This window comes from Microtus pennsylvanicus, chromosome 3 (assembly GCF_037038515.1).
Source record: "Microtus pennsylvanicus isolate mMicPen1 chromosome 3, mMicPen1.hap1, whole genome shotgun sequence".
NCBI lineage: Eukaryota > Metazoa > Chordata > Mammalia > Rodentia > Cricetidae > Microtus > Microtus pennsylvanicus.
This window is the reverse complement of record NC_134581.1, coordinates 127315708-127335316: the sequence shown is the minus strand read 5'-3', so window position 1 is coordinate 127335316 and position 19609 is coordinate 127315708. Positions and strand designations below refer to the sequence as shown.

General features: G+C 44.3%; 1 protein-coding gene across 1 annotated transcript; it reads right to left on the bottom strand.

The window, feature by feature from the left end:
• Positions 1 to 219: 219 nt before the first annotated feature.
• On the bottom strand, positions 220 to 14657 carry Alkal1 (ALK and LTK ligand 1). Its single transcript, XM_075968046.1, has 4 exons — positions 14424 to 14657; positions 3340 to 3393; positions 1769 to 1849; positions 220 to 284 (listed from the first exon to the last, which is right to left on the bottom strand). Exons 1-4 carry the CDS (start codon positions 14605 to 14607, stop codon positions 220 to 222), a joined length of 384 nt encoding a protein of 127 aa, XP_075824161.1. The 5' UTR covers positions 14608 to 14657.
• Positions 14658 to 19609: the final 4952 nt, after the last annotated feature.

Genomic DNA, 19609 nt, shown 5'->3' with positions numbered 1-19609 from the left:
AAATTTGGTATTAAAGGCAACATTTTCTTAAGTCATAGTATTAGGGCTGATGGATCTACTCAATGATAAAGCATTTACCTTGTTTTGTGCACACCCTGTGTTTGATCCCCAGCACTATGTGGGGGCGGGGTGAGAGGACAGAAAGGAAATGGGGAAGAGAAATATTCTTAGGATGAGTAAATAAATAATAAATAAATAGATACTCACAGGGTAAATTTCCTAGGTCTGGGAGCAGAGCGGGCTCACGGCTAATCTCGTCAGCAATCTAGCACACCTTTTATAATCTAGAAAAGCAATTTAAAAATAATAACACATAGAGTTCAGTATTATGAATGAGAAAAAAGTGTTACTGTCAATGATGCCTGTAACCACCATAATTTTAAAAGTCCCTAACTTAACACGCGTGTGTTCTTTTGTTCCTCTGAAAAGATACGGAAATTTGATGCCTTCACTTTAGAGAGGAGAAAACAGCTTCAAAGATTACTTATCTCACAACAGCGAAGTGTTTTAGTTCCCAAAACTGCCTTCTCTCCACCAAATTATGCCGTCATCCATTGTCTTTTCCTTGAGCTATTATTTTGTTTCTGTTTTTGTCAATGTGGCACAGACTAGAGTCAAGCAGGAAGAGGAGCCCTCAGTTGAGGGATTGCCTCCATTAGGTTGTCCTGTAAGTAAATCTGAGGGCATTTTCTTGATTAATGGTTACATGGGAGGACTAGACTACAGCGAGTGGCGTCCACCCTGTGAAGGTGGTTCTGGGGTGTGTAAAACAGCAGGAAGGCACGGGAGTAAACCAGTAAGCGGCATTCCTCCACTGCCTTTGCTTCAGTTCTGGCCTTGAGGTCCCTACCTTGAGTTCCTTTCAGTCTCCATCAGTGGTGGAAGAGTAAGCTGAAATAAATCTCCCCCCCCCCCCATCACTCTTGGTCTGCATTCTACCATAGCGACAGAGAAGCTGACTAGAATAAATCCATTGGGCTTAATTTTCCCTAGTCATTAAATGGAAGGTTTCATTTTTGAAAAAAAAAAATACAAAAATCTGACTCAAATATTCAATCCTAAGTAAAGTTAAATACTCCTCAGGGTCATCTAGATTACAAGAAATAAAATGCTCAGAAGAAATTCACTGTAAAAGGAAATTTTAGATTTAGAAAGGAATTTGAAACAGGCAATTCAGCTACCATATATTATCATAACTGGGCATTTTGAATGATGGTTATTTAGTGCTATGTTTGGAATTATTGTTAACTCCATTAACTTAAGTGTTCAAAAGAACTAATTGTACAAAGGGCTGTCATCATTCAGGGAAACCCAGCACACACTGTACAAATGACACGATATAAAAACATTTACTTCAAAATAACTTAGGGAGAGATGTTGACTTCTTCATAGTCAGCTCACTGGGTTTCTTTTCATTTATGTGAGAAACCACTTTATTTATACCAAGGAATTTGAATAATGATCAAAGATTTCTGTCCTGACAAACATTCTAGTCTTTAAGAAAACCTGGCTATTTTCAGATTTGGAAATATTCCCAACCCAAATGTGATCTCTAGTTCCTTATACTTCAACAGTACACAAAACCTTGAGCTTGAGTACTGAAAGATTATAAATAGCATCCCATGCAATGTTTAGTCTACTGAGTCCCATCCAAAGAGAGGTGAAGCTTAAAAATGTATGCATTCATTGTTGGATTGGGTTTTTGTTGTTGTTGTTATTGTTGTTGTTTGTTGTTGTTGTTTTTCTAAGATCTGCCCAGGCAACTTACAAGCTGGCATGGAGCAATCCCTGGTGTTGTGATAAAGTCGATGGAAGTGTTTGCTGCATTCAGCTGAAAATGTGACAGGCCCTAGAGAAAGGGAAAGAATGCTTATTATAAACCTGGGCGTGTTTCCCAAACAAGTTTCTAGCACTCGATGGCTGGAGACGGTGCAACTGTAGATTCCATCCTTCCTACCCTTTAAAGAACTGGCCTGAGAATTCCTTCCTTTACCCAGACACTGTGGGAGGTGCTAAACTTTGATCTAAGTTTGCACCACATTCTCAGTATCTCACATCATGGAACCTTCTGGCTAGAAGAGCTCGTGATGAACTGAAAGGGGACACTCCAGATAGAAGGGAAATGCAGAGAGCAAATCAGGAGGGAGTGGCTTTCTGGCCCCTTGATTTTTTTTCTACTTAATGGGAAGTCATGTTTCTAATGATGACATTTGTTTTGAATTGAAGCAATGTATGCTCATTAGTGTAAGGAATTACTGCAAAGGGGGAAGGGCCTTGAAACTGCAGCAAAACTTTCCTCCTTCCCCCCGGTCCACAGGCATCTCCCCAACACTCAGGGCTGCCTTCCTCATCTACAGGTGTCTCTGTATGACACTCAGAAACACCATTTGAAAGTTAACAGCTCGGTGTAGTTGTGTTGGACTGTAATTCTAATACTTGATATGGGAAGGCAGGCAATGAGGTTTCGTGCCTGCACTAAGAAATGCAAGCAACTGAGGAAGGTTGGGAGAAGGCAATGTGGCCCTCGCTTCCCAGGGGAGAACAATGACAAATGATTAGCGCCCCCCCAAAAAAACATGTATACAAGTAACATTATATGGACTCAATAGGTTATATTTAAGAATGTATGTTTATACATATATGCATGCATAGCAATTGATTAAAAAGCAGGCAATTGATTTGCAGGAGAGTGGGTAGGGGGTACATATGAGGGTTGAGAGGGAGGATAGGAAAGGGAGAGATGTTATAATTAAATTGCAGTTTTAAAAACAAACAAGAAAGCATCCAAGAGAGGTGTGTGTGTAACATATGCTCATCTGTCTCCTGTTTATTAAACCTCAATGCTGGGCTGGCCGAAGCACAGTCTAAATTCTTCAGCATGCCCTTGAAGGTTGTTTGCCATCTGGTTTGTTCACACTACATCCTCCCCGACTAGCCAAATGCATCCCCTTCCTAAGTTCACCCTTCATCCCCAGCCCATGCCTATTATCTGTTTGTCTTCTTTCACTACAGCCCTCAAGCCTGGCCCAGTGAGTGCCTCATGACCACACTCTCGTACTTTAAAACCCAACTTAGAAAGCCTGTCATACTGCAAGCTTTCAAGGTTGGCTCTCAGTAAATCATCCTTTTCGTTGCCCTTTAAAAGATCCTTTACATTCTACTGCTTATCAAATTCTTGTGCACTTTATAGATCATACAAGTTGGTAGCAGTTGACTGAAAACCCAGCTGAACTCAAGGCCCTTCTAGACATTAATCTCAATAGCTCCACTGTCTATGAATGCATTCTATATTAAAAATCTTCCTTTTATAACTGAGTCACTGAAATAGTGTAAACTTACCTGTGAAATGCTTTATGAATTTGTCTTTCAAGGTCATGTCTCTTGGGAATATTTCTGAAAAGAAAAATAAAGAGTTCATAATTTCTAGGATAGATTTCCACTATTAAAACATAGGTATAACACTATACACATAGATCTATGCAGTAGGCATAGCAAGTCTCAGATCACTGGGCTCTGGCCCGATCCATTCTCCAGGGCTCTGGAGCTCTGGCTTAGCTTGTTTGTTAGGTGTTTGTTCTACACCTCCCCCAGGGAACCATCCAGACCCCTCACCAATATCTACTGCTGAATGTTTGACTTTCTGACTTCCCAGAGCTTCCCCAATCCTGTGTTCCCCAACCTCAGTGAATATCATCATTCTTTAATGCTTGCATTGCTGTAGTGATTTAAATGATAATGTTCCCTATAGGTCCATAGGGAGTGGTATTATTAGGAAGTGCGGCTTAATTGGAGTAGGTGTGGTGTTGTTGGAGGAACTGCATCACAAGCAGGTGGCCTTTGAGTTCTCAGAAGCTCGTCAGGCCCAGGAGTTCACTTGTTCTTCCTGCTGCCTGCCAATCCCAGCATACACTCTCAGCTACCTCTCCATCATTACATTTGCCTGAATTCTACCATGCTTCCCGCCAAGAAAATAATGGGCTAAATCTCTGAGCTGTAAGTCCCCTCCAATTAAATGCTTTTCCTCATAAGAGTTGTCATGGTCATGGTGTCTCATCATAGTAATAAAACCCAAACTAAGACAATAGTCCACCTCAACATGTTTTGCTTGACTGGGTTTCTATTGCTGTGAAGAGACACCATGACCACAGAAACACTTACAAAGGAAAACATTTAATTGAGGGTGGTTTACAGGTCAGAGGCTCAATCCATTATCATTGTGGTGAGACATGGCAACATACAAGCAAACATGGTGCTGGAGAAGAAGTTGAGAATTCTACACCTTTGATCCACAGGCAACAGGAAGTGAACTGAGACACTGGGTGTGGCTTGAGCATATATGAGACCTCTAAGCCTACCCTCACAGTGACACACTTCCTCCAACATGGCCTTATCTACTCCAACAAAGCCACACTTCTATTTAATAATGCTACTCCCTATGAGCTTATGGGGGCCAATTACATTGAAATTACCACACTTTTTATTTTATGTAGGCTGGTATCTGAGATATAGCATGCATATGGAGATCAAACGACAACTTTCAGGGGTTTGGTTCTCTCCTTCCAATATGTGGGTTCCAGATATTAATCTCCGGTCACTGGGCTTGACAGCAAACACCCCTACTCACTGAGCCATCTCACTCTCCGCCAATTGTGCAGTTAGACTTACAGCATTTTCCTTACATATTGACTTCTTTATAAACCACACATAATATGAGTGCTTCTCTGAATGCACGTTTATCACCTGGAGATGGCCAGAGTTTGTGGAGACTGAGCAATGCTGGTGGAGTCTCAGGGGAACTATAACAGCCCTTTATATCCCAGGAGGTGAGGAAGCCATCTCTAGAAGCTTCATAGATGTTCCATAGGGGAGGGGAAGGGAAAGGAGGACCCCATCTCATCCAAAGGATACTTGGATCTAGTGGAAATCATGGACCAGAGATGGGGTGAAGAGCTGAGTCGGAGGTACAAGGCCAGGACCAGATGCTTTAACTCAGCAGGGGTCTGGCAGTCAGGCACACGTGACAACCTACTTCACCCTAGCTATCACTGCTGCTGGATTCCTCTTCTGAAGACACTGGCTCATGACTTTATCCAGAGGAGGCCTAGGAAAGTTGCCAGAATTAAAATACAACATGCTGTGTTTTTGCTAGAGTAGAGTTGGAAGGGGATGTGATTGGTGGGGTGGAGGGGTCATCATCTGGCTTTGCTCCTGAGGAGGTAACAAGGGTGCAGAGTCAGCAGTGCGGAGGATTAGCGAGTCTATCACAGGTGGGATCCCCTTGGCTGCCAATCAGGTGGTGCAATTTACTGTTCCTCAACCTCTTCCTCCTTCCTGCACCAAAGCTAGATAGGGTAGGACTGCATGCAGGGTGAGTGGCCACATGAAGAGGTCACTCTGACACACGCTGTATTTAGAATATCAAGTCCACAAAACTCTTTCCCTAGAAATTCAGATTTAAAGATCATTTCAGTCAATTGTCTGTTGTAGGAATTTTCTCTCCTTAGAACAATGCAGTTTTCAGCACCCAAAGTGCTAATGGCAATGGGTCTTTTTCTGTTCTTGATGTCATCTGCCCATGAAAAGAAGAAATGGTTCTCTCCAGTTCCTCAAGATCATGGCTTTCCTCAGCTGCTTGGTGCTCTGTTCTGCATCGTAAAGTTTCTCTTCTTAGCTGGTAATTTCCTCTCTTAATTTGATGTGGGATTTTGCTTTGTGTCTGGAAACACTTCGGCCTGTGCATTTCTGCTGCAAAGACGCCTCTTTAGTCTGAAAGGTTGTACTGTTCTCTGTAAGGTACCACTTCACTCTAGCATCTTCAGATACCTGCATGAAACTTTCCTTCTTCCTCCTTCTGTGCTTTTTTTGTTGTTGTTGTTGTTGTTTTGTTTTGTTTTTGTTGTGGAGACTGGCTTGGTGTTGGCGGCACTGAAGGTGGCAGTGGGGGCGGTGGGCAGCTGCTGGGTCTCTGCGTTGCTGCTCATGGTTGCAGTGGTGGTGACTGAGGCTTGCAGCGACGGCTGCAGCTCCTCTTGGGGTGTGATGTTGACTAGGCCTGCAGCAGTGGTGGTAGAGCTCTCAGGGCTCTCTGGGGTCCATTCTCTGTTCCCGCTACCAATCAAACTCCTGTGGGTTTTTCTATCATTATTTATTTTTTTTATTGAGAAAAGGAAGAAATAAAAACCAAGTTTCCACCTCCTCCCAGCCTCCCATTTCCCTCCCCCTCCTCCCAACCTTCTCCCCCTCCTCCCACCCTTCTCCCCCTCCCTCTCCAGTCCAAGGACAATGGCACGGGGTTTTGATCCTACGCAATGTGCTGGCTTTGTGGGAGCCTAGCCAGTTTGGATGTTCACTCCTGTGGTTTTAAAAGAAACTTCTAACTCAGTTGCTTGACTCTGTTCCTTCTGAGTTCCTTTTGGCATTGAACTCAACACAATTATGTGATTCACTATACATCCAATTCCAGTTTGCCATCATCAGCCACATCGTCTTCAAAAATGGGGACCTAATCTCCATCATTGGCCAGCCAACACAGAAAGGCTGGAGGCTGCTTTCTTTATTGTGACAGCTTTTCTGTTCTTTGTTGGGACTCTTAGTGTGTTTTCTCTCTATTCAGATCACCTGTTCTTCCCACATTTCAGCTTTAAACTACCCTGAGCATCGTTTTGGCTTCGGCTACTCATAATCTGAAAGCTTCAGCCTGTTTGCTAGTGATGTATTCTTTTTGAAGTACAGGCCATCAATCTATTCTGTGCAGAATGTTCAGACATCTCTTAGTTCTTTCTCTAGAAACTGTATTTCATCACCTTTCAGCATGAACTTTTCTCTCCAGCTTCTTTCCATTTGCCTCCAACTTCTTGCTTCTGTTGGCTCCTTCCTAGAAACCTCTAGGCTTTATTGTCCTTTTCAAGTAACCCCTACCCTTCTCAAGTAGTGCATATTTTTCTTCACATTTTCTTCACTGAGTCCTAAAAGCTCTAGAAGTGTTCTTCTTTTTCCACATGAGGCAACCTACTAAATGGGGGAAAGCTTCTCTGTAAAACCAAGAGAGCAGTAACCATTAGCGAGACACAGGATCAATTTCCGTGAGAAAGGGTAGGAACTGAGGTCTGGTCTCCACACAGCAGTGCCACACCCTACACAATTCTTCTAGGCCCGGCACCAGCAGGGCTCTTGAGAACCCTGGGCTCCTGTGTAGTGCCAGGGAGCTGCATAGGTGCCTGAGCTGCCAGTGCCAGGGAGCACAGAGAAGAGAGCACAGAACACCCAGCAGCATCACCTTCAGAACTGAACACGGGGTGATGGCTGGGCAGGCTTCTTGTCTGTGAGAACTAGAATTAGGGGTCCACATTACCGCACCTGGCTGGGCGTGAGTTCTGGAGATTCGACTGACGTGCCTTTTCATGCTTGTACCCACTGAACCATCTCACCAGGAACCTACTGCTGTAATTTCCCCCTAACACTTTCTTTCTTATTTATTGTATGTGTAAGGGTATTTTCCCTGCATGTATATCTGTATACCATGCACATTCAGTGCCCTCAGATACCAGAAGAGGCATTGGATCATCTGGTACTAGAATTGTAGATAATTGTGAGTTACCATGTGAAGGCTGGAAATCAATCTTGCGTCCTAAGATCGGGCTATGTCTCTAACCGTTGAGCTACCTCTCCTGTCCCCATGTAACACTGTCAAGCCTTGGTTGGCTGTAGGTATCTGAACACTCTGAAAGTGTCACTAAGCAGAGGCCAGGTCTACTGTACTTCACATCCACAGTGCTTCCTGTTGCCACAGAGACAGGAGGGAAGCATCACCTGCCTCTCTGTCTCCTGACAGCAGTGTTGGAAATCTGCTCCTAATATTTGTGAGTTTACTTACAACCATAAAAATGAACACCAAAGAGGAAAAAGTATGATTAAAATGTAATTGCAGGGCAAGTAGAATGGCTTAGTAGGTAAAGGTGCTTGCTGCTGAGCCTGATGACCAAGTCAACCCCTGGGGGCCACGTGGTAGAACTGACTCCCACAGGTTGTTCTCTGAGCTCCACAAATGTACCCCAGCAAATGCACACAATATACACACGTGCACATATAAATAAATATAATACAAATTTTAAAGAAGCTTGAAGATTTGTAGCTTCCCCAGTCAATCTCTGATTTAAAAGCAATGTTCTGGGGGAAGGAAGCAACACTGGGCGACTCTATCGGCTTCCTACATGGACTTTCTTTACTTTCAACTGAGACAAATGGATCCTTCAAGCAGATAACTGTTGCTGCCAGAAGCACTGTGAACAGGGAGAGATCCATTCATGTAAGTGAGCGCTGGATGCTCATAATGAATGTTTATGATTGGAGCATCTGGCTACGGAGCCCAGCAGACAGAAGACATCTGCTTATAGCACCTGCCAAATACAAACGTGGAGTGAAATCATATGTATCCTTTCCACCTTGACCTCGTCCCACCCTAACAGTTTTCAGTGGAACAAATAACTCTCAGCAATCCTACCAATAAAATATTAACGCACATTAAAACCAAAGGGGAGGGACATGGTTGTTTGACTGTAATAATCATTTCCCTCTGTAGATGTATAGGAAATAACAAGCTATGAATGTTAATTATGTTTACTAGAAATGTTTTAAGAAAGAATTGACATAACCAGACATGGTGGCATGTCGAGGATTCAGCTTAAGGTCATCCTGGGCTATATAGTGAGACTCAGTATGAAAAATAAACTATACGCTCTATCTTGATACTATGCAAAGTAACAAAAATTATTTTCATTGTTAGTCACCAGGTATTAAAGTATGACTGTCTAATTGGGAAGAGGGAAACCTTTCAGATTTACAATAAAGGAAATTTGGATTTTACGAATAGAGTTCCATTATAATGAAAGTGCCATCAGTATCCAAACATATCTAAGGTTTTTTGAGATTTTTTAATAAACATAACTCTGGGGCATGTTTAGCTATTTTTGAACAAAAAGAGATATCATGAAGAGAGATGAGACACTAGGAAATCTGTCCTGGCTTTCAGACCTGCTTCCTGATGCCCATTCCTATCTTCTGCATGCTAGTGATTTGACTGAGGACCAGAAGCCTTTAGAGTGCTTCAGGATTGGAGACCTCACTAGAGACAAGAAGGAAACAAAGAGGTCCCGCCCCAGGGAAAGGAGAAGAGCTGAAAATTCAGTAAACACCTACGACCAATGATTCAATCAATCCTGCCTGTGTTATGAAACCGCCGCCAAACCCAAACGATGGTGGGATTTCAGAACTTCCAGATAGCCAAGCACATGGAGACCAGAGAAGGGGAACTTCCACGCAGAGGGCACGGAGGTTAGTGGCTTTCCCCAGCCTTCATCTCTTTAACCCTTTTATGATAAACAAAAGTAGGTGTAGTGTTTCCCCTAGTTCTGTTCATTGCTCTAGTGAATCAAACCATGTAGAGCCCAGTTTGTAGATGGGTGTCAGGAAAATCAGACTGGAGTTAGCACTTGTGCAGGGCACTTGAAGTGGAGCTGGGAGGTCATAGTTAATCATACCCCATGAAGCTGCATGCTTGAACCTTAGAACTAGGTGGCAGACACAGTGCCTTCCTACCTTCCACTCCCCCATATTGAATGTGTCACACACACACACACACACACACACACACACACACACACACACACAGTCCATACCAGTTTCTCAAAACAGTTCATCCCTGCCTTTGTACTAACACTCCTTTCTCCTAGACCAGTTGTTTTCTTCTGCCAATTCAGGCCAGAATGCTTAGTAAGTCACCATTTGAAGTTAAATAAATACAATATTTTGTAGATATTGGAACACATCTTGATTTTGTATTTTCTCATACTGCCATCCTAATTAGCCCCAAATAAATTTAATTTTCTCTGTTTGTAAGTAGATTGACTTTGCTCGTATTCAACAATCAGAATGTCAGGTTCTTAGACTTGAGACTAGGTATGAAGTAGGATCACTCCTGGAGCTGGACCCTGTCTTCAGGTGGAGAGCATCAGGATTGTGCTAGATTCAAGGACAATAGATAGTATCTGCTGCAGAGTAGACTGTGCTACTTGTAAGAGGGGGAGTCCTATACCTTTAACACCACAGAAGTTTGTCATTTTGGTTGCTAGGCAAAAGAGTATGAAAAGCTCATTGTTTTTAACCACAGAATCAAAAATGTGTAGGATTTTTCTGTCTGCCTGCAGGGGATCTGTTTAGTTCCTGGTCCCTCATTGCCTTTGAGGGGGATTAGGCCTTCTTGGAAAACTCAAGAGAGGCCAATACTGATTTATGACTGCAGAGGGGACATATCCCACACTATTTAATAAAGAATGTCATTTGCAATTGTTTAGAGTAACCTCCCTAACAGGATCTTAAGCTTGTTTGGAGGCTCCACCATTAATCAGCATGGTCTTACATTGACTTAAACAACCCCTGAGTCTTCAGCTTTAGAAATTCTATAGAAATAATGGAAGTGTGTAAGTCACAAAAGGAGGAATAGTAAAGTCAAAACTCCCCTTTTGTACTGTTTCCCCATATTTCGTGCCAATTTCCTTCCATCTCAAAATCTTCCAAATCACTTTTCTATTCCATCACAGCCCATTTTCGGCTGTCTGAACTTGTCTACACGTGCATGCATGAGTGCCTAGAACCCGCCAAGTCTGTGGTAGGGTTCCACCGTGTTCCTTTCTGCTACCGTGATAATGGACAGAAGAGCTGGTTTCAGAGGGCAGGAAGAAAGACTATGGAAACACATACATGTAATTCTTACCCAAGTCAGACAGACGTAGGGACACTGAAAGAGTTGAGAGACAATCTGGAAGATCACGGAAATACAACGGCTTGGACAGACAATAAAATAGAGTCTAGGCATTTGCCGCACCAATTAGTAGCAGAACTGAGTTGAAAATGGCAATCAAAACCACTCACAATCAAAAGTCTATCAAAATGATCTCAAACATTGTTGAATGTCTAATTCAATTGACCAATACATTATGAATGGCGGACACTCTATAGAGAAGAGAACACCACAGATGGCTAATTATCACTGTTTCAGGGAGCCCAATACCCCCTAACCCTTGCTCAAACATCAATTCTAGGGAGGGAATTCTGCCTGTCAACTCTCGTCCCAGGCTTTGGATTTCCTGTCCCTTCTGCCTGGGAATGGCCTTCCCACTTCCAGCCTCTCCTCTGACTTAGGGAAGCTGGCCAGCTTACTGATAAGGAATGATATACAACTCCATGTCATGATACTGTGAAATACATAGCTAGCCTTCCTGGCCAAAATCATAAACCCCTTGGAATCTCGGAAATGATAGTGTGTTAAGAAGTTGACTGAGGTCTGGCAGTTTCTGAATAGCTTCAGGATGGGTCTGATGGGTTAGTTGATCAATCTTATCTATATAACGAAGCCTCCATAGAAACTCAAAAGCACTGAGTTCAGAGTTTCTGGATAGCTGAACACATATATTCAAGAAGCTGGGGGTGAGGTGGAGTGGGTGTTTCCTCACACATGCCCCTTCCTGTGCATCTCTTCATATATAACCATTTATGAGCGACTCCAGCAAATTAGTTTGAATTTGAGGAGAGTATGGGAAAGCTGATTGTTAGCTAGGGACTCAGAATTACAGGGACAAGCACGCGGGGACTGCACTGGGCTGCATTTGGCACCAGAGGCAGTCCTCAGCTTGTCCGTTCTGAGGCCCATCTTCAGGGGAGAGCAAGGACCAGAACTAAGGTAGATTAGAACCCCAGCTGGCATTCACTGCAGAGCTGCTGCTGCTACTGCTGCTGCTGCTGCTGCTGCTGCTGCTGCTGCTGCCGCCGCACCGCCAAAGTGCGCAGGGATGCACAACCCCGCAGTGCAGTGCCAGGGATGAGCTATGTGGTCATGGTACAGGAGGAGAAACTGGGTCTGAGTTAGTTTTTGCTACTTTCATGTATAGCAAAGATTCCAGAGCTTAAACCTGAAAACACAGGGGTTGAGGTGAAGAAAAGGAAAAAGGAAAAGTGAAATGTGGAACACAAGAGACTTCTGCAGCTCTCCTGTGACAGCCCAGTGGGAGTTCCAAGGCATTCTAAACCGTCCCCTGGGCTTGGTCCTCTCTGTTGCAGGTTCACACTTGAGAATCCCAGTGGGGAATTCCAGGCTCGTCCACAGGGATGACAGTCCTTGGCCTCTAGGACCTGGGAGATGCTTCCTCTGGGATGAGTTATGAGCCCTGCCACTCCTGTGAGAACATCCAGAGGGGAACTTGTCTTGTCTGTACTCATGTCCTTATTTTTCCCTGATCCATGTCAAGAGTTCCATTCACAGCCAGCCTCAAGTGCAGACAGCCACTCTTTCTCTCCCCGTGTAAACAAAATACAGTGATCAAAATATTAGGCCACTTAAAACAGCCGTGGAAAGTAATGGCTTTGGAGGGTGAGCCATACTTCTTTTTCCCCCAGCTACATTGTTTTGAGTCTTCTCTGCCATTTGGGAGAGGGAGGTACTTTGGGTTAAGCATAGGGCCTCACATATGCTAGGAAAATATTCTTCCACTGAGCTACATCCCCAATTCCCAGTCACTGTCTTTCACCAGAGAAGTTTAACTTGCTACACTAAAATAAAACAGGTGAAGTTTGTGTGTTACCATGAATAATTTTGCAGTTTGAGATTTTCTCACATTCGTTTTGTATTCTGAAGTAACACTGGCTCCTGAGGTAAATATTTTTGTTAGCAATAATTTATAAGTCAAAGTGTATGACGAAAGCTGTCACATCATGGCGCCCTCCGTCCTGTCGTGACCACCCCCATCTCTTCTGGAGGGTTCTCAGATAAGTAGGCTTGGGCTAGACGCACACATCAGCCTCCTGTGCCTTCCCGTCCCTTCCCTCTGCTGTGTTCCCCACCTGCTTCACTCGGTTTGTCCACAAGCACCATTCTCCCCCACCTGCCTGAAACGGGCAGGGAAGGGCAGGCACACCCAGCTTCCTGCCCGTCTGCACAGCCTCAGCTCCCTGGTGGGTAGTGTGGGAAGATATGTTCTTAGTGGAAACTGTGGACTGACTAAATATACATTCATGCCCTAACTGTAAAGACGGGTATAGTTCATCTGTGACCTTAGCACTTGGGAGACTGAGGAAGGAAGATTTCTGCAAAGTCTAGGTCTCTGCCTGAACTATAGAATGAGATCCAAGTAGCCTAAGCTATTCAGTGAGGCTGTTGAGAGAGAGAAAGAGAGAGAGGCAGCAAAGAAAGAAACTAAGAAATTCCCCTCTGTTTTCTTTTATTTTTGGTTGTGAGCCTAGCCTCTAACGGCTGAGCCATCCCTCCAGGCCTCCCCTATGTTTTCTTAAAATTGAATTCTACACTACTTATGTTGCTGTGTGCCTATGACTCTAGGGCTGAGGATGAGGAGGAGCTCAAGACTACAGGAGACACCTTGCTTCAGACAAAAGGGGAGAAAACAAAATGAAGAGAGGGGAGAAGCAAGGAAGGAAGTAAAGAAGGTGGACAGGAGGGAGGGAGTCAAGGAAGGGGAGGAGGAAGGGAGGAAAGAGAAGGAAAGAGGGAAGAAAGGAAGTGTTGAGAAGAGGCCATGGCTGTAGTGGGAATTCCAGAGCTTTCCAAGCCATTCCCATGCTTTTTCCTCTCAGCAAGTTCAGTGCAGGCCCGGGAGACGGCCCTTTGCTCCAGCCTCTGCCCTGCTCCCTGTCTACAGGCTTCAGCAGAGACACCAAGTGGCTTCTCTCTTCCTCACACCATGTTTCCTGCTAGCACCTTGCATACGTTCCCCCAAAGCCCCCTACACCTCCTGTCCCCCAGGCTATCTCCCTTTCCTTCTCATTCATACATCTCTGTAGGTGCCTCGTGCTCCTCTGTCCTGACTTTTCCTACCTTCTTCCTAGGCATCTTAGCAGCAGGAACGACCAGAATCGGCGCCCTTCTAGCTGACCCAGGAAGAATGCAAGCCAGGACCGGCCATGGCAGCTTACTGAAATTCACATGCCAATCTCTGGGGTTAGCTTAAAAGTGGGAAGAAAGGGGCATTCCAGAATGTTCAGTTGACTAAGGACGGCCATGTTAGTTAAACTCCTGAAGACCCAGAGCTGTTGACAGATGCATAGGTCGTCCCTCATCCTGGCAGGTGAGGCTACAGCCCAAGTGTTTGGACAGTTGGGTCAGTTTATTTCCAAAACACATTACACAATTAGCAAGGAGCACATAGGCTGATTTCTTTGCCAGCCTGGTTTTGTTATTGAAGTCTCAACCAAGGCAAATAGAGTTAGCCGGCTACTTCCTTCCCAGGGAAGAGTCCCAGGAATCTACAGGTGTCCACCCTCTGCTGTGCTTAATTCAGCCTTCCCAACAGGAGCTTGCCCAGCAGCAAGAGTGGTGAAGAGCAGGAAAGGGCAGGGCGGCGAGGGCGGGCACGGCTTACCTGCGCTTCGGGAGGCTCTGGGAGCCTGGCGAGACCCTGTTACCGGCAGGAAAGGCTGTGGCTTGAACTCAGCGAGACGCACCGCCCTGCGTCCCCGGGGCCGCCCCTGGGTCCCGGGCGGGGACAAAGCCAGCGCCAGCAGCAGCAATGCGGGCAGCCGGGCGCTGGGCTTAGCGGGCCACATGGCTTTGGCATCCGGAGCGAGGAGAGACAGGCGAGCTCGCGGCACTGGGACTTGGAGGCGCGTGGCGAGGTCTATGCGCTCCCGGGCACGGGGCGGGGACCGGAGGTGGGGCGGCGCTGGGGACCAGGGGAACCCGGGACGAGGGCGGATCAGGGGACAGGTCCCTCGGAAGCACAAGGCACCTTCCTGGGGATCCTTTCTTTGTCTCCAGGGTTTGGGGCGAGATAGAGCCAAGGTGCACAGCTAGTTCCAGGTTCTCCCGTGTTCCTCACGCCCTACATTGTGAGCGTCTGGGTCACCTTCTCCGCTCATCGCAGGTTCGAAAGAACCCGCAACTTCTAGTACTGGACATGGAAATCGGGGTGGAATTTCTGATGGCAGAGGCAAGGTGAGGAGCTCTTTGACCAGGAGCCCTGCTCTGCCCCAGGGCTGACCAGGTGGGCACAGGCGCTGTCCCTGCTCAGGTGCCAGAGAATCCATTTGTGCAGAGGCCTTGAGGAGCCAGAGCCGGGGTGCCCCCAGGAGGTCTAAGGGTTGGCACTCAGGACAACACAAGCCAGGAGTCCCAGACCAGGGCACACCCAGGTCCCTCTGGCCAGGCGACTGGAGCCTGACATGGCTGGGATTAAGTTATGAAACATTTACCATAAAGTTCTGCCAGTGTTAGCATCAATAATGGGAGGAGTCCATTCGTTTAAAATGATAGCATCTCTGATGGGTCAGTACTATGTCAGTTACGGCTTGAGCCATTTCGTCTGCCTGTCTTATTGTATTAAGTATACATGTCGACATGCCCACGGCTTGATTGCTTCTTATAACTAAGGGCAATAGAAGGCTTTGTGGTTCCTTAGTCATTGACTGACTCGAAATTTCTCTTCAAAGACAGCTTGTCTGTCTCAAACTGAAAAGATACTCTCGATTTACTCATACAGTTGACCTAAGCGTTTTATTTTCAAACATTAGGAGGAAATGGGTGTCAAAGCACAAAGCACTTTTCTAAGAGCTTTAGAAGGTCGCGCCTTTGACGAGAAATCTTTCAAGAAAGCTGTTGCACAAAGACTCGAGATGCTTGAGTAAGCACAAGACCCAGACACCACAAAGTGTAAGAATGGCTTCTTTGCCTAGGCAGCCTACAGAGACCTTAGCAGAAGAAACAAACTTTCCACATCTCAACTCAAGTGAAACAATGAAACATTACAAGTTGGCAGACTTAAAAAAAAGAATTTCACATTTAAATTTAATTAGAAATAATCGGAAGTTGGGTATTACTCTGGAAAAAAAGGCAGGGAGAGAGAGCAGGGGGTGGAGCTCCAGAGTGTGATATAACGCTAGAGAAAATAGAGAAGTGACGGGCGTGCTCCTCAAGTCGCTGCAAGTGAAGAAAGCTGATGGCTTTTTTTTTCTCTTCTCCGTGACAAACACAAGGGAAGGCAGCAAACCAAGAGACCTCACAGATCATGACTGTTGGTGGGGTTTGTTGCTCAGGTATGGGCAGTGTGAGGCAGAACAAGCCCCATGGTTTCTCTCAGACAGAACTTAGTGGTCTTCTATATGGCAAGTGAAAGAGGGCAGAGTCCAAAGTTCCACAAGGTGGCGCAGGGCTGTGATATCCAGCTGGAGGCTGAGAAGGCAGGAGTCCTTGATCTTGGGGGTTTGGACCAGCCTGGGAAACACAGTCAAAACCCATTAGGACATTTAAAGCTATTTTAAAATGCAGACTCCATTCTTCTTAGCATTCTGTTCTGGAGGGATCCATGGATCTGTGTTTCAGGGTAGGCAGGGTAGTTTTAAAGCAAACAGGCTTTCAGTTTGACAGAAATTACTTACAGGTAAACCATAGGCCAGGCACGGAAGGAACCATCTGAGTAAATTAGATGAAAATCCTTGTCTCTGTGAAGCACTAGCTTCATGGATTTAGCTGCCCAGAAAAATGGGTCTTGTCATGACCAAGCAGATTGCCCTTACTGAAGTAGCTCTCTGCTTTATTCCAGTGGGTACTACTTGCTACCAACGCCTGTTTGTTCAGTTGCTGCTTGAAGTTTTGCTGTAGATACAATCTCACAACAGTTGCTAGCTTCCCATGTGTGGTATTTCTCATATAAAGACTGGGATGTCTGTTTAGGAACAGACACTTAGCAACTGTGGTGGTTTGAACCAGAAGGGCCCCAATAGGCTCATATGTTTGACTGTTTGTTCCCCAGGTAGTGGAGTCTTTGGTGAAGATTAGGAGATGTGGCCTTGTTGGAGGACGTGTGTCACGGGAGATTGAGTAGAAGGTTCAAAAGCCCACACCAGATCCTCTCTCTCTCTCTCCCTCTCTCTCTCTGCCTCTCTGCCTGCAACTTGTGGATCATGTGAGCTCTCGGCTACTGCTCCAGCACTGTGCCTGCCTGCTTCTGCTGTGCTCATGAACACTTAAAACATTTAAAACTGTCAGACAGCTCCAATTAAACACTTCCCTTTAAAAGTTGCCTTGGTCGTGGCAAATCCTCACAGTAACAGAACAGTAACCAAGACAATAACTCATGTTTTAGTAATTCTCTCCGCATGTTTGGTAGCCAGGGTCTCTCTCTGTACTTCGGGATAGACGGCAGCCCAATGGGTAGCCTAGGGTAGCCTTGAAGTCATGGAAATACTCCCATGTCAGCCTCCTGTGCTTTAGAACTACAGAAATAATGCATGCAGAAAATAATTCACACTTTGAAGTGTACATTTCAAAATATGTTTTTAAAGCCCTAAGGCTCAAGGTTTCTTCTTTTGTACAACAGCCTCACACTAAATAATCAGGGTCAGCTTTGAATTTGTAATTCCCCTGCTTCAAATCCTTAGTGATAGGATTGCTAGTGAATTGTAACGGCGTATATGAATGCAGACAGATTGTAAAAATATATATACAGCTTTAATGGCGAAATAGACTTACAGAACCACCGTTCCCACGGAGACCAGGAAAGCAGAAGGGACGGCTGGGAGCATGCTCGCCAAATTTATAGGCAAACATTAGCCCGAGGCGAACACCCTACATCTCCCCTTTTTGTCTAAATAAGACAGACCAAACCAAATACAACTATATACAATAACAACAAATAATAAATATAACAAAAAATATTGAGAACAAAAGCTTTGCTAAACATTCTATCTCAAGGAGTCCAAATAATGTAGAGAGTAACTACAATTATATAATCTTCAACTCCGTCAAAGATCTGAATAGGGAATAAACACTACTCAACAAACGAGATATATCCAAAATGTGCAACAATTGACAGAGACAACTGACTACCTGGGCAATCACCCAAAGTCTCATTTGCAATGTTGAGTCAACCAATATTGGCTAAGGTCTAACATAACTGACATACCATTATTAAAGGCAAGGAAATTTTCAAAACTATCTTACCCTGTCTTGGCAGGATATGACAGTCCTGTTTTATCCATTGATGCACGCTCTGTATCTCTGTCAGTGGTTGAGGTATGGGCATTTCTTTGCCAAAAGGCTCATTGTTCATTGTGAAAAACTTAAACATTAATCATATAGACATATACATATATATATATATTCAATGAAAGGCATGATAGATATATTCAATGAAAAGTATGAAAGATATGAAGAAAAGCGAAGATGTTTTCTAAACTCATATTTCTTTCTGTCCCATATCATGGCTCTTGACATGAGACAGAAACTCCAGAAACTCTGGGTTTTTCTCTTACTAACAGGCTTGGAATTGGAGAGGGACTGAGCCAGAATCCAACTTCAAAATCAGCTTTACATATTTATAAAGAAATGTTTAATAAGACATATATATAAATTAATACTAACAAAATGTGTCCATCCATCAGTAATTAAATATTCAGGGTCCCTTAATTTCTTTGAAGATGAGTATTTTCCTGTGGAGATAAGAAAAGAACCCTGCCTCCAACCTATCTGTATTTCTTACCATCAGTATGTTCGCCATCCTTATGGAAGAATTGTTATTTATCTTTTCCAAGTGGCTTCTCTTCTTCAAACCGAACCTTTATTAATTTTGATGGTATCCACAATTTTTCCTCACCTGTGGAGATAAGAGCAAACCCCCTTCCCCAACGTAGCACATCTCCTGGCTTCCATTGTGAGGTCAGCACATCCTTGAAATAAACTGGTTGATTTAGTTCAGTAGACTTTTCCATTATCCAATGTCTTTCTGCAGCCGTTGTTCCCTTCTCATTAGCGTTGAGAAAATTCAAGGTTAACAAAGCATTATGTAACCTATTTCTGGGGGTGTTTTCCACCCCTTTCTGTTTGTTCAACATATCCTTTATAGTTCGATTTGATCTTTCTATGACTGCTTGACCTGTCGGATTGTATGGTATACCTGTAACATGCTTGATATTGTAATAATCAAAAAACAGTTTCATTTTCCTAGAAACATAAGCAGGACCATTATCCGTCTTTATTTGTGTAGGTATACCCATGATAGCCATGACTTCTAATAAATGAGTGATTACTGAATCAGCTTTTTCTGAACTTAAAGCAGTTGCCCACTGAAAGCCTGAATAAGTGTCAATGGTGTGATGAACATATTTTAATTTGCCAAATTCTGCAAAGTGGAACACATCCATCTGCCAGATTTCATTCCTTTGGGTGCCCTTTGGATTAGCCCCTGCAGGCAGTGGCGTTTGGTTATAGAAAGAGCAGGTAGGGCATTTTTTCACAATCTCCTTAGCTTGTTGCCATGTAATAGAAAACTCTTTCTTCAAACCTTTGCTATTAACATGATGTTTTTTATGAAATTCAGAGGCTTGTAGCACACTACCAATCAATAATTGATCAATTTCTGCATTACCTTGTGCTAGAGGACCTGGCAGACCCGTATGGGATCAGATATGTGTTATGTACATAGGGCAAAGCCTGTTCCTGATCAAATCTTGAACCTGGAGAAACAACGAGGTTAGTTCTGTATCATCAGGTATAAATTCAGCAGTTTCAATATGTAAAATAACTCTTTCTGCATATTGTGAATCAGTGACTATA

Bases quoted from the DNA above. Each gene is read 5' to 3' on its own strand.
- Alkal1 (XM_075968046.1), bottom strand. From the start codon at position 14,607: ATGTGGCCCGCTAAGCCCAGCGCCCGGCTGCCCGCATTGCTGCTGCTG. The intron at 3,394-14,423 runs GTAAGCCGTGCC...TTTTCTTTTCAG, and splicing joins CAGAGCCTCCCGAAGCGCAG to AAATATTCCCAAGAGACATG. The intron at 285-1,768 runs GTAAGTTGCCTG...TTGCTTTTCTAG, and splicing joins GGATTGCTCCATGCCAGCTT to ATTATAAAAGGTGTGCTAGA.